The following is a 14,668-nucleotide window of genomic DNA, read 5'->3' on the forward strand; positions in this document are numbered from 1 at the left end:
TTACTGAACCAGACTGAGAGACCATTTAAAGGCTCAGGAACCTTTTGCAGGTGTTAGCTGATTAGAATGGGACACTTTGAGCCTAGAATATTGAACCTTTTCACAATATTCTAATTTTCTGAGATTGTGGATTTGGGGTTTTCATGAGCTGTAAGCCATAATCATCTCACTTATGACACATCACGGCTTGAACTATCTTGCTTTGCATGTAATGAGTCTATCTCATATATTGGGTTCACCTTTTAAGTTGCATTACTGAAATAAATGAACTTTTGCACGATATTCTAATTTTTTGAGTTTCACCTGTATTTAATCAGATGAATGGAGCTAGAGGTTATTGGGAACAACTGCCCATTCTCCTGCTATGTACATGTTTCACTTTTGGATCTTGGTTTTCTTGACTCCAGATTGTGTTTTGATGACTGTGGATTTGGATCTTGAACTTGCTCATGGATTTTGGACCTTTGTCTTGGACCCCTGATTGGCCTTGGGCTATGGACTCTGTGGACTTTGCATTTACCTTTGCCCTTGGATCTGGTAACTTTGTACCCTGACGGAGCAGTATTGGACTTCCTAGGACTTTTCAAGTGGGTGCGAATGGGTGTCTTGGAGATTCACATTAAGGGCTTGGATTTTCAATAATGCCTTTAAACCTTTGTGCATGTCATGCATGTGGATTGAAACAGGATAGGTGCTAAGTTCACAAGCCTCATTTTCCAATCATTTTTGGAAACTGCATATTAGAGATTTTCAGAATGAAAACTTTGAAAAAATGCTGAGTAGGTTTAGCTTCAACTCTGAGCAAAATAAGAATTTAATTGCAGGCTTAAAAGTTAAAAAAATAGATAAACAGCAAAAAGCTAAATAAGATTTTGATCTAAAAAGTTATAAACAGTTTAAGAATCTAGTTAAATTTGAAATATTGACATTTACTATAAGTTTTTGGAATTAACTACTATTGATAAATAGTTTCTTATGGGGACTTCCGGTTCCGGATCGTGGTATCTGCAGCCGTGCGAAGAGACTGCTCTTTTTGCCAGCTGCTTTCTCTATGCTGGTAGACCCTTAATTGGGTCGAAAAATCGCCCTGGAGGGGCGACTACCATTGAGGAGGCCCTCGTCGACTGTGGAAGGGCGGTACCTCCTTCCGCCATCCGAGAATGCTCCTTAGGGTTGACAGAGGAAAGATCGGCCAGTAAAATGGCCGATCACTTTGCTGCTGTAACCAGAAATCAGAAGAACATCTAAGCGCAAGAACCACCGTGGTTGATCCGAGTGAGATTTTTTTTCCCTCTCTTAGTCCTCTTTTCTTTTTTGCTTCCTGTAAAAAGCATTTTTGGAACTATTTCCCTGCTTTAAGAAAGCGGCGTTTGTGAGTGTGGGGAAAAAAGCGAAAATTAACTTTAATTGTATTCTTTATTTTTCTATCTACTTTGGGGTCTTGAAAAAATTTCTATTATTGAACTTATTACTGGATTTAGTCTACATGTGAAGAATATTTTTTTTCCTTCCTTTTCTGATCTTGTTAATGATATTTTGGTGTTTGGGAAGAGATTATACAGTCTTCTGAGGACACCTTGTGGAGAAAGTTAAAATTGCAACTGTCTTTTTTCCCTGTTTGATGTTGAGACTGGCTTGACATTCAGATCATCATAAAAGGGAAAAGACAAAGAAATTCAACAGCTGTATTTGTGGGGGTGGACACTGGTTAAATGTTTTTTTGAATACAGCCTCCACTAAAAGATAACAGGACTGTTTCTAATCACTATCGAAATGGAGAAACCCTATTCACAACTCAACTGTAAACTTATATTGGAAAAAATTTATGAAGCAACTGAGCAAATACGTTTACAAATAAAAGAGAGCACTATAGAAATAAAAAAACAGACATTTTACTTTGAACCTACAAACTGACCTCCAGATTCTATCTGAACATTCTACAGATCAAAAAACAACATAAGCGGAACCAATCAACATTAAAGAAGATTCTACTTCATTTTATACACAATCTAATGAGATTTCTGATGAACAAAAATGACTGTAATTAAATCACTCACAATCTCAAAACCAACAGAAATGGATGTACAAATACAACTAATTGAGAATCAGGATAACCTGGATAATCAACTACTAACTACAAAATTGGATATAATTGAGTGTTCTACTCAACAGATCCAAATGTCAAGACTTGAATCTCCAAAACAACAAGGGATTATCTACAAAGGAGTCAGGTCTCCAAAACAGAGGAAGGGACGCTCTTTTTTGACCCAAATGATACTGCAAGTCACAATGAGAGACTTATTTGTTGATATTAAGGCTCTGTTATGGAAACCTACTTGGCATAAAAAGAAAGCTAGAATAAGATTTAAGAGTGTGATACAAAATTCTACATAACGGGTTTAAAAGGCTTTCTAGATACGGATTTATGGTTTAAGATAGGTGAATAAGACGTTAGATTGAATAAAGATTAATTAAATATTTGAACTTAGTAAGAAGATGTTTGTTTGTATATTAACATGTTTGTTGTGGATATAGCAATTCTGGCTGGGGGTTAAAGGAGTTTGATATAGATATTGATTGATTGATAGAGTATAGATTTAAAAAATAGAGTAGAAATGTATTTTTTGGAATAATATTTTTGTTGTTAGAAAGGATAGTTATTTGGTAATGAAAGAAGAATAAGAGGGATTTTTGAAAAAAGAAGAAATGATATTAATAAATGATTACTGATTATGTTAAGGAAAAAGGGAATGGAGAGATACCTGAAGTGTTAATAACATTTTTATTGTAGCGAAACAGAATATGGTAATTGAAAATAGTAAAGCTTAATACAGGATTTGGATTCATATAGATGAAATGTTATTGATGATTGTTTTGATTGACTTAACTGTATTGAAATACATTAATTTGAATATAATATATTATTTGAAGGAATCGAGAGGGAGTTTTTAATGCTCTAATTTGAATTACAAATGTATGATTTTGCTCTTGGATAATTGATTACCCTGTCATCACGTTGTTTCCTAAGCACTTGTTTGTAAAAAGAAAAAACCAATAAACTTGTTGTTTTTTTTAAAAAAAAAAAATAGTTTCTTATGGGAACCAGAATTATTTTGGCTATCTTAGTTCATAAAAAGACAAAAATTAAAAATTAGGCTTTAAGAGGACTAAAGATTCTAAGTAGGAGGAAAAAAATACAAGACAACTTTGTATCAGTGTTAAAGGGGGAAAAAAACCACATAAGAAGTTTGGGAAAATATGAAAAATGAGATTTAAAAAGGCCAGTCCAGCACAATACCACTGAAAAAAAGAAAAATAAGAGATCCAAGAGGAAGTTATCATGGTTATATTAAGAACTCTCAAATATACTGGATGACGAAAAGGAGAAGTGTAAAAAAATGGAAACAGGGACACATAACTAAGGCAGAATAACAGCATAAAGCCCGAAACTGCAAAGATGAAATCAGAAAAGCTGAGGCTCAGAATGAACTATGACTTTCAACAAATGTCAACAATAATTAAAATGTTTCTTTCAACATGTAAAAAACAAGAAACAAGGAAACAACCAATCCATTAATGGGAAAAGATGGCAAGGAACTCTGGGCAGCAGGGAAAAAGCAGATTTGTTTAATTCATTCTTTGCATCTGTCTTTACATTAAAGGAATAAGTAGTTCAACCTACCATAGAAAACAGACTAGAAATATATATCAAAACAGGCAAGAAAATTGTAATAACTGTCCTCCTTGGATGAATTCAAATCATTGGGACCAGATGGGTTATACCCCAGAATTCTGAAGGAGATGGCAGATGTGATTTCAGAACCACTGAACCATATGTTTCAAAGATCCTGGAACACTGGGACACTATCAGAAGACTGGGAAAGAGTTAATGTAATTCCTATCTTCAGAAAAGGAAGAAACTACAGGAAACTACAGACCTACAGAAAAGGAAGAAACTACAGGAAACTACAGACCTATTAGCCTGATATCAATACCTAGGAAGATCCCGAAAAAGATCAAACAATGGATCTGTAAATACCTAGAAGCAAGCAAAGCTAATCCTAGAAGTCAATATAGATTTGTCAAAAACAGATCATGCTAAACAAATCTTATTACATTTTTTGATAAAGTGACAAAATTAGTGGACCAGCAAAATGCTGTGGATAAAGTATACTTGGACTTCAGTAAGCATTTGACAAGACAGATCACAGTCTATTTCTTGGTAAGATGGATTTACAACTGGCTGACAAACCACACTCAACATATAGTCTTCAATGGAACAACATCCAAATGGAGGGAAGTATGGAATGGGGTACCCCAAGATTCTGATTTATGTCCAGTACTTTTTAATATCTTCAAAAATGATTTAGATGAGGGGCAGAAGGGGAACTTATCAAATGTGCAGATAGTATCAAACTAGGGCAGTGGTGGGATTCAAATATGTGAACAACCGGTTGTCTGTGTGGATGCCACTTCTGGAAGTCCATTCTGGCCTGGGCAACAAAAAATTAGCTACCAGTTCTCTCAAACTGGTGTGAACTGGCTGAATTCCATCACTGAACTAGGGGGAATAATCAATACTTTAGAAGATTGGCTCATGATCCAGAAAAATCTTGACAGACTTGAAAACTGGAGCTATTGAACCAAATGAGTAATGAAAAAAGTAAGGTTATATACTTAGGCAAGAAAAATCAAACGCACAGGTATAGAATAGGTGGTACCTGGTTCAAAAGCAGTAACTGTGAGAAGAATCTTAAGTATCAGCCAGTAATGTACATCAGCTGCCAAAAAAGCCAAACCAATCCTAGGCTACATCAACAGAGGAATAGTATCAAGATCATGTGAAGTATTAGTACCACTATATATTGTCTTGATAAGACCACACTTGAAATACTGCAGTTCTGGTTACCATGACACAATGGTGGTGTATTGTGATGACGATGCAGAGTCTCTACAATGTAGAGTCCAGAAAGAGTGCAGAGAAGAGCAAGTTTGAGAGCCTAGAATAGAAGCCTCCAAACTTGGCAACTTTAAGACTTATGCAGTTCAATGCTGGTTGGGGGATTCTGAGAAGTCCAGAAGTGTTAAAGTTGCCAAATTTGGAAACCCTTGCTCTAGAGAGAATGCAGAGAAGAGTAACAAAGATGAATAGGTCTCCTATTCATGGAGGCTAAAACGTATGATGAACAGTTGCAGGAACTGGATATGTCTAGTCTAACAAATAGAAGGGTGACATGATAGCAGTCTTTCAATATTTGAGAGGCTGTCACAAAAAAGAGGGGGATGACCTATTCTCCAAAGCATGTGAGGGCAGTGCAAGAAGTAAAAATACCTAGAGCCTTATTTCATACCGTAAATGAAAGGTAGGAGTTTGTGGGAGGGAGGTGGGGAGAGAAGTTCCATTGAGAACATTGAAAACAAAAGGTGTTTGTGATAACAGAATCAGAGGATGGCAACCAAGCTCACTTCAGACCGAACTGATACAAAATGAGCTAAAAATTCCATTATGTTCCCCCCCAAGAATGCTAATTTACTAATTTATTTCAAAAACCAATTTTCTCAAATAACCACATCTATTCAGTTTTATAATCTAGATTCTAGATGATATAGGTCTGAATAGGCCTTAGAATGCCATGAAGCCACATTGAGTTCAAAATGAGTTTGGAAAATTAACTTTTTGAAATCTAGCGAAGTGTTTGAATTGGTGTGGACTAGAAGAAAAACCTGGAATTCTCCAGAACTTCCCAATCTTGAAACATTGCTTTTTACACATCCTCATTTAGAGGTAATACTGAAGCTATTCTTCCAATTATGTAAACTATTTCCTTGTTCTCTTTTTTAACAAGCATCATTAAAGCAAAAATAAAATCCCCACAAGCACTTCCTGTCTTTTCTTTCATTTTTGGCTGGCCATTACTCTATTCTCTTTTTTTTAAATAGACTTCTCTTTTTTCTTTTTCTGTTCTAGTCAAATTATTTGTATATGCTTTTGTTGTCTTCCCTTTTTTAATACCATGCTTTTAATCTCTCAGTACTTTGTTAGTATTGTTTATACTATGCCAATTCCTCCTAGAGTGACACTCTATGAAAACAAAAGGCTTTAAAAGAAGTGGGATAGAAAAACTATTGATTCTTTTGAATGTTGGCGTTCAAGTAGACAAGCAAACAGATGGACTGTCAAATAAATAACTTAGTGTTCTCATTTGAGATACAAATGATGAGGCTCAAATTATCATACTTTGAACATATTATATAAAGACTTTCTCTGAATAATGCTGGTAAAGGTGGAAGAGAAGAAAAGACTACCAATAACAAGGTAGATAGACTCAATTACAGTGGTGATGGCTGCTGGAAGACCCAAAAGATCCGGTTGGAAACCACTGATTTGATGGCATATAATCAATCAATAATCAATACCTTTATTTATTATATCATTGTATAATTGTACCTCCATCCCACCTCTGTGAGTCAAGCATTGCAAGCAATCTACATATTGGTGATATACTTCCTAATAAAACAAGAATGGAAAGTGACTACTGCATGTTCTGATCAGGTTCTAGTCCCACCACTTTAGGGATCTATTTTCCTACCGTAGAACCATCCCTCGTTAGGGAGAGCAATTGATGGATGTTTTGCCAGGCAAGAAATTCCACAATTTTTTTCACCCAATATACTTCTTAGTAAACGATTAGGATTGTACTACTTGCAAGCCTCATTACACAAGCAAGATCAATTTATTTACATTTATTTGTTAAAATTATTTGGCTATAGGGATATAACAAATTACAGGCTGTCTTGACTTACAACCACTTGTTTAGTGACTATTCAAGTTACAATGGCACTGAAAAAAATGATTTATGACTAGTCCTCACGCTTACAATTGTATTATATGTCTAACATTCAGGTGCTTGGAAATTGGCATGTATTTATGATGATGGCAGCATCCCAGGTTCATATAATGGCCATTTGTGACCTTCCCAGTCTGCTTCTGATAAGCAAAGTCAATGGGGGAAATCAGATTTGCTTAGCAACTGCAGGTTTCACTTGCAGTAATTCAATAATTGCAGTAATTCGCTTAACAATCATGGCAAAAAAGGCATCTCATTTAATAACTACTTTGCTTAGCAATGGAAATTCTGGTCTCAATTGTGGTCCTAAGTTGAGGACTACCCTTATAATGGCTTATCTTTGTGGTGCTTCACAGATAGGAAGATGAGAGCTCTGAACCAACTGACTGCATGTGCTCTAATTTGGTGATTTTCTTTATCTTATTAAAAAGGATTAGGTGAAAGAATCATGTTTATCTAGGTAAATACCAGGTAAAGAATATACTCCTCTTTTATTCTCAAAAAGTGGGAAATAAGCGCAAGTCTTTTAAAGCCCTGTGCTAACCTTCCTTGACTAACTATTCTCCAGTTATGCTGAGATCACATGTACCATAACTGCTAGTTATGACATATCTTAATGCAGCAGAATGGACAAGAGTACCAGTATCCCAAAAAGTCAGTTAACCCCCCACCCCCCAAAAAAGTAATCAGGGAAAATAAGTGGCAATTTGGTTATGGAATTTTTTGGGGAATCAGAATGAGTCCATAATAGAGGTATAAAAAAAGTGTTATACCTCTAAGTGCATGGTTGCAATCATGCTATTTATTTTTAATCCTCCCTGTGAATATTCTTGGTTCTTAAGATATTTTGCCTCCTTTATAGCAAATGAAGATGTAAAATGATTACTGAATAAAAAGTCAAATGGTTAGAACAATGAGTAGCTGCACTTCAAGCTAATAATGGAAAATAAAAAAAATTATCAGTTAAAAAAAGAGAGATGCCTCATTATGAGATGACAGAAGAAATAACTCTCCATAAGGAAGACAATCATATAAACAAGAAGCCCAGTACAGGTAGTCCTCGATTTATGACTATAATTAAGCTAAACTTTTCTATAGTTAAGCGAGATATTTGTTGAGTGAGTTTTGCCCCATTTTACAGTTTTTTGCCACAGTTGTTAAGTGAATCACTGCAGTTGTTAAGTTAGTAAAAGAATTGCTAAATGAATCTGGCTTCCCCACAGACTTTGCTTGTCAGAAGGTTGCAAAAGGTGATCACATGACACCCCTGGGACACTGCAACCATCATAAATATAAATGAGTTGCTAAGCATCTGGATTTTGATCATGTGACCATGGGGGAATACTGCAATGGTCACGTGAAAAATGGTCATAAATCACTTTTTCCAGTGTTGTTGTAACTTTGAATGGTTAGTAAAATGAACTGTCATAAGTTGAGGACTGCCTATAGATGAAAGCAAGAGAGACAGGAAATAGAACTTAGAAACAATTTTCAGGTCTCTGGGACTTCAGGAGAAAGAAAAAAACACTGCAGAAAATATGGAAGGATAGTGATTATATCTATAAGCATCTGTGGGAGGGGCAAGTGACAAGTACATCACAATGTAAACTCATCTCTTTGTATGTGATTTTGTGTGATATTGTAACACAAATTTAAACAAGTGCACTATGATATCATGATCTGTGTCTTTGGAACTGATATTTGCTGCACCCTTCAAGAAAAAAAAGAGAAGAGCTGTGATAATTTGTGATTATGAGGAACTTAAAATTGTATATTCCTATCAGACATTGGCACACAAAGTGTGCTGTTTGCATGGATGAGGAATGTGACAGAACAACTTCCAAGGCATATCAATTCCATTGAAATGATCTCTTTTTGCTAATCTATTTGATGATATAGGTAATCCTCGCTTAATGACTGCTCATTTAACAGCCGTTCAAAGCTACAACTGGCATACACACACATCCTGGTTATGTGTTCACATTTCGGGCATTTGGCAACCAACTCACATTTACAATTGACTGCAATTTGCAACATATTTTGCCATTTTCCAGCATTAAATATCAAAAAATGTTCATTGGATATGTTGAATTCAGTTAATAACTACGTAGTTTGCTTAATAACTTATAGTGACCTGCTTAAAATTGAGTCAGGTCATGTGATGGCCTAATCACAATGATTTACGACCAAAATTCTGGGCTCAGTTGTGGTCATAAGTTGAGAACTGCTTTTAAATGATGCTGCAAAAAGCATAGACTTTGAAGATTTAAGGGAAAAGTTAAAGAATCTGAATGCAAGATGGATTCCTCTTCCATCTTTCTAGTCCAGTGGTGGCGAACCTATGGCATGCGTGCCAGAGGTGGCACTCAGAGCCCTCTTTGTGGGCACTTCTCTAAACGGCCGGTGGCGGGCTGCAGAGCCCCAGAGTGTGCCAGTCGAGGGGCCGGCAGGCTGTGGCTGCTGATGGACACTGTTGGCCCCCATGCTCTCGCTGGCCTCTGTGTGCAGGGGCCGATGGTGTCAGGCAGCAGCCGCTCTGGCTCCTGCTTTGCCTTGCCCTGTGATAATGGCACCATGCCCTGCCTCGCCTTGCCTCACCTCACCCCACAGGACAAGCCTCCTGTCCACCACCCCACTTGCCAGAGACCCCCTGGATCTCCCCCTACTCTGCCCGGCCCCCACAGGCGTCCCTCCCCACGAGCAACATCGAGGTGACCACGCTCACCTTGACCACACCCACCCAGTCTGCCATGACCACCACAGCCACCCAGTGGGCCACGCCCACCTGGCACCCGGCGATAAATAAGTGGGTTTTGGGTTACAGTTTGGGCACTCGGTCTCTAAAAGGTTCACCATCACTATTCTAGTCCATGAAAGGCTTGAAAAGAGAAAGAATAATGGTAACCTGAATGATTGGCTACAAACTTTATCAGATATAAACTTCTTCCCAGTAGAAAAATGTAAGGATATAGTAATGGTGAGGGGAGCTATGAAATCATTTAGTGAAACATTGGAAAAAATATTGGCTCATACGTTTATGAAAAATAAAATGTGCTTTTAATAAAGGTGATTACATTAACATGTCCATGCAGTTTTCTTGGTAATAATAAAACAAAAATAGTTTGCAATTTAATTTCTTCTTTGGCTTTTTCTCCAGTTTGGTCCACAGTTCTGGTATTGCATTCATCTGATACACTAACTATAAAAATAATAAATGCTTTTTCATCAATAGTTGTACAAATTTATTGATTCAGTTGTTTATGGAGAGTATTAATGGCTAATGTGCTCCATGTTTGCTCTCTACATTCTTGAGGTCTTCAGATTAAAGATGTTTGCAAAGATAATTTTGGTCTGTGGAAGTGCTTCTGTCTCAGAATAAAGATTATTGCACAAGTTACTAGCATGACTTACAGGAAGCATAATTCTGGGACACAGTAACAACTGGTCTCACAGTCTGGAAAATTTAAATGCTGATTGAACTTCAATTCTATCTCCTGTCTTATGAGTGAAGTATAGACCTTACAGATAAGAAAATAAAAAGACTCTTCTGGATCAGGCCCAATTAATCCAGTACTCTGTTTCACACAATGGTCAACTAGATGTGTTTGAGCATTTTTACTGCTCTTCCTAGCAATCACTATTTAAGGCAAACTGCCTGTAGTTCTAAAGATAAGCAGCACTGAAGACCCATCAAAATTACTAGTCATTGATAGCCTGATCTGGTTTAACAAAATAAATAAATAAATAAATAAATAAATAAATAGGTCCCCAACCTTTTGGGCACCAGGGACCAGTTCTGCGGAGAGAGGTTTTTCTGCAGACAGGAGGGTGTGTGGTTTTGTGTACTGCCTGCATCCCACAGATGGGGCTTTGCTTGTTTGTGCAGACCAGTTGCTGGCATGTCGCAGCCCAGTACTGGTCCATGGCCCGGGGGTTGGGGACCCCTGAATTAACATATATTTTCAAAGCTCAATCTTTGAATCTCAATACTCAATTTCAATACTCATGGCAAAAAGAAAAGCAAGTTGCTAAGCTAAATTGAGGATAATTGAGGCATCAAAATATGAAGTTGAGTTTTTAACCAACAGAAATGTGACCTTCAATTTCTGTTATTCTCCATGTTAGGCATTAAAGTCACAGAACTGCTAGGCCATTTAGGTTACCATGTCCAGCTCTTGAAGACAAATTTATACTATTCTCTCCTTGTTGGGTGGTATTAAAATATCTTTTATTTGCTGTATTTCAGATTATATGTAGTTATTTTTAGGAGTATCTTCTTGATCCTTGATTAGCTTACCACTTCTGTACACTAGCTGGGTTCATATAGTGACCTCATAATCTAATTATTTGGCTTTGCCTTAGTGCTGTGCAAACCTAACTGCTCTAATTTGTAGATCTGTGGTTTAAAGTTCAGTATTACTTGTAAATCCAGCCAATTCAGATTTCTTTTTATGAGATGTGCTAAGTCACCCATTGAAACAACCATCTGTCATGAAATATGTATATTTAATCAAAAACTGGCAAAACCACAGCCTTTCAGATATTTCTGAGCTATAATTGTAGGTCCTATAATTTGCAGTATAGCAGAAACTGGAAAGCTACAAAGATTTAATGAAAGAAAAGTAGCAAATATTAAAACCAGGATGCAAAATTCTTTGCTTGGGTAATGTGTATGCACATATTATTTTATACACAGAAATATTTTAACTGTAGCAAAATAGAATAAAATAACCACTCCCATACTTTCTAATGTGCTTTGTTTTCCAATAAGCCTGATTGTAATACATCTTTAATTTTTGTGAATTTTGCTTCTGTTTTGTTGTTTAGGTCTTGAAGTGCGAAATACAATTCCACGTCCTTACTTAGTTTGGAGTGCTATTATCAGTAATTGTGACAAGATGAAATACTTTTGCCGAAATAGCTATTTGGAAGTCTTTAAAAATCACACCAATTAGTTCAATGCTTATGAATAACTTTATTAGGAACATGGGCAAATCAGCATTTCATTTATTGATAATACAAGAAAGAAATTCTTTCAGAAATCATAAAGACAGAAATGACTAATGACAGAAATATATATTAAAGGATTATAGATTTTGAGATTCATAATAAAAAGCATAATTTAACATGTATAATTGTTATGTATTCAAGAATGATCATGTATATAGGATCACTGAGGACTTTCGGAACTATATTGATTTAAAGATATTATAATGCTTTCAGGTTGACAAGCCTATTAAAGAATCAGTAAATTACACATTTCAGCTATGTTGATGTTATATATTTATGACTGATTTTTTCTTTATCAGATTTTATTTTAAGCAGCTTTAAGAAAACACTCTCATTTGGAAATAAATCTATCTTTTTCACTGAACTTTAATGGAATTGGAGGAGGAGAGTTCTATTTATTATTTGCTATTTATAACTATCCTATATTCATTCAGTCTTCTCCCATTTTTATGTTATTATGCTTTCACTAAATCCATTAAGGTTAGAAGGCAGTTCATGCCTTTGGACACAGTTGTAATTCTTCTCATTCAACATACATTTCAAATGATATTGGCAGATCAAGTTCTACATAACAGTATATAGATTTGTAAATCATTATAATATTGCAAAGATTAAAACTATTATATTATCTTAAAAACAAAAATATTTGTTGGCATTACATAAAACAGAATGAACCTTTCATTTATAATTTGAAAAAAGGCGGAATCAACAAAAAAATTCTGATTGTCTATTTGGAAAAATCTTTTTTTTTTTTTTTTGCTAGAAAGGCAGAAAACTTCAGTGAAAACAAGCAGGAAGACTAGGTGCACTTTGCATGTCTGAAGAGCTTGTCAGTTGTTCTGTTTAACTTCTCATATTGGTTGTCCTGTTCTGCATTTCATCCAGTCCAGGAATCTTTGCTTTAGTATATGGATGCATCATCATATGGACCCAAATGAGATGAATGCATTCTTGGGCTGGAGGGAGAGATTCTGCCATGACAAAGGGACAATTGTTTGTACAAGAGTTTTAGGTGCCTTCTGAATTTCACTCCAACAAAGACGTAGAGAATTGGGTTGATGCAGCAGTGACAGTAGGCTACTTTGCGGCTGATATCAAAAGCAAAAAATATATGATTGCGAGTTTGACATTCCGGCTTGATGACATGCTGAATAGACAAAACATACACAAAGTTAAACACATTGTAAGGAGCCCAACTCAAGAAAAAGACCACCACGATGGCAAATATGAGTCTCACAGTTCTGTACTTCCTTTGAGATCTTGATCTAAGCAGAATCTTAAGCATCCCAATGTAACAAGCTATAATAACAAGAAAAGACAGGAGGAAAAACGTTACTTGCAGGCTCATCTCTATCAGTTTCCAGAAGAATGACTCTTCATACTCACAGTGTTGTTTGCCATTATTATCAATTATGACTCCAATAAAAATGATCTCAGGTACCGTAACCATTATGCTGCTGCTCCAGATGGCCATGCTCACCAGAATGCCACATTTTTTGGTCTGTGTTCTCATGGTTGATAAGGGATCAACCACAGCCAAATACCGCAAGATGGTCATGATAGTGAGAAAGATGACACCACCATAGTAGCTGATAGAAAAGATAGCACTTACTGCCTTGCAGAGAAATTTACCAAAAATCCATCCATAATAATGATATACAATCCAGAAAGGCAGAGTGCATGAGAAGGTCAAGTCAGTGATGCAAAGGTTCAGAATGAAGAGGTTTGTTAAAGATTTGAGGTTCTCATATTTCATCACGATCCACAAAACAAGGCTATTTCCTACCAAGCTGAAGAAGAAGATCAGAGAATAAAGGATGCAAGTAAATATAGCGCTGAATCTGGAGGTCTCATCCATATTACAATAATTTGTTTCTATTGGAGTGTAATCATAAAATGTTGAATTTGAGGTCCATTCATTATCATCTATTAGGTTAGTCATTTGGATTTGTTGCAGGTTTCCTCACTTCTGCAACTGTAAGGAGTGTTTCTGAAACAAATAGGCTAAATGTACTGGTAATATCAGAACAAAGAAAAGAAGAAGGAAATTACTCAATCACCTGCTATCCACCTATCCTTGAACTGATAATATATAATGTGGATCACTATAGTGAACACCTTCAAAATTTTGGAATTTTGTCACTCCTCTGTCCATCAATGTATTTATATTCCCCCTTTTCTCTAAGAAGCCAAGATGAATTACATAGGGATCTTTCCTATATCTATCCCCATGATAGCCTCAAAGGTGCAATTTACTGATAACAATTGCAAAATACCTGCCATAGTGCATGTAATTAGTCACAAATTCACTATTTACAAGAAGGCAAAAATCTAACCTTTCAAGAACTTTGCCACTACTTGAGCTTTCCTATGAAAGATGGGGTACACGTGCAAAAAAAAAACCCAAAACCCTCAGGGCTGCCACAATATTATCATTTTTTACTTTCAAGATTATTTTCAAGAGTAGGAAAACTTTCATGCCAGAGCCTGGTTTGTTGCTTTGGCTATGTTGCTTAGGCTAGCTTTACATATGTTTTAAATGGAAAAGATAGATGAACTGTGCTTGATATCCTAACTTGTATTTTTGTCTTTTCTTCTCCTTTTCCCCTCTTCCTAAAATTTCTTCACCTGCAGGCAGAGATTGTTTGAATAAGCTATTTCTTTCTAAACTGCTTTTCTTTCCATGCAGGCTGTGCTTCCCTCAAAAGTGCTAATTGCAAATTAGCTCAGCTCTGCAACCTTGATTAGCTAATGAGCATCTAGGCCCAGGTTGCTCTGCTGAAATTGGCATGACCCTAATCAAGTTCAAC

General features: G+C 36.1%; 1 protein-coding gene across 1 annotated transcript; it reads right to left on the reverse strand.

Annotated features, from left to right (window-relative positions):
* Positions 1-11,821: 11,821 nt before the first annotated feature.
* XCR1 (X-C motif chemokine receptor 1) lies at positions 11,822-13,871 on the reverse strand. The gene is made up of 2 exons (XM_015823390.1): positions 13,245-13,871; positions 11,822-13,157 (listed from the first exon to the last, which is right to left on the reverse strand). Exons 1-2 carry the CDS (start codon positions 13,798-13,800, stop codon positions 12,760-12,762), a joined length of 954 nt encoding a protein of 317 aa, XP_015678876.1. The 5' UTR covers positions 13,801-13,871; the 3' UTR covers positions 11,822-12,759.
* Positions 13,872-14,668: the final 797 nt, after the last annotated feature.

This window comes from Protobothrops mucrosquamatus, unplaced genomic scaffold (assembly GCF_001527695.2).
Source record: "Protobothrops mucrosquamatus isolate PMUCROS unplaced genomic scaffold, P.Mucros_1.0 scaffold_177, whole genome shotgun sequence".
Taxonomy (NCBI): domain Eukaryota; kingdom Metazoa; phylum Chordata; class Lepidosauria; order Squamata; family Viperidae; genus Protobothrops; species Protobothrops mucrosquamatus.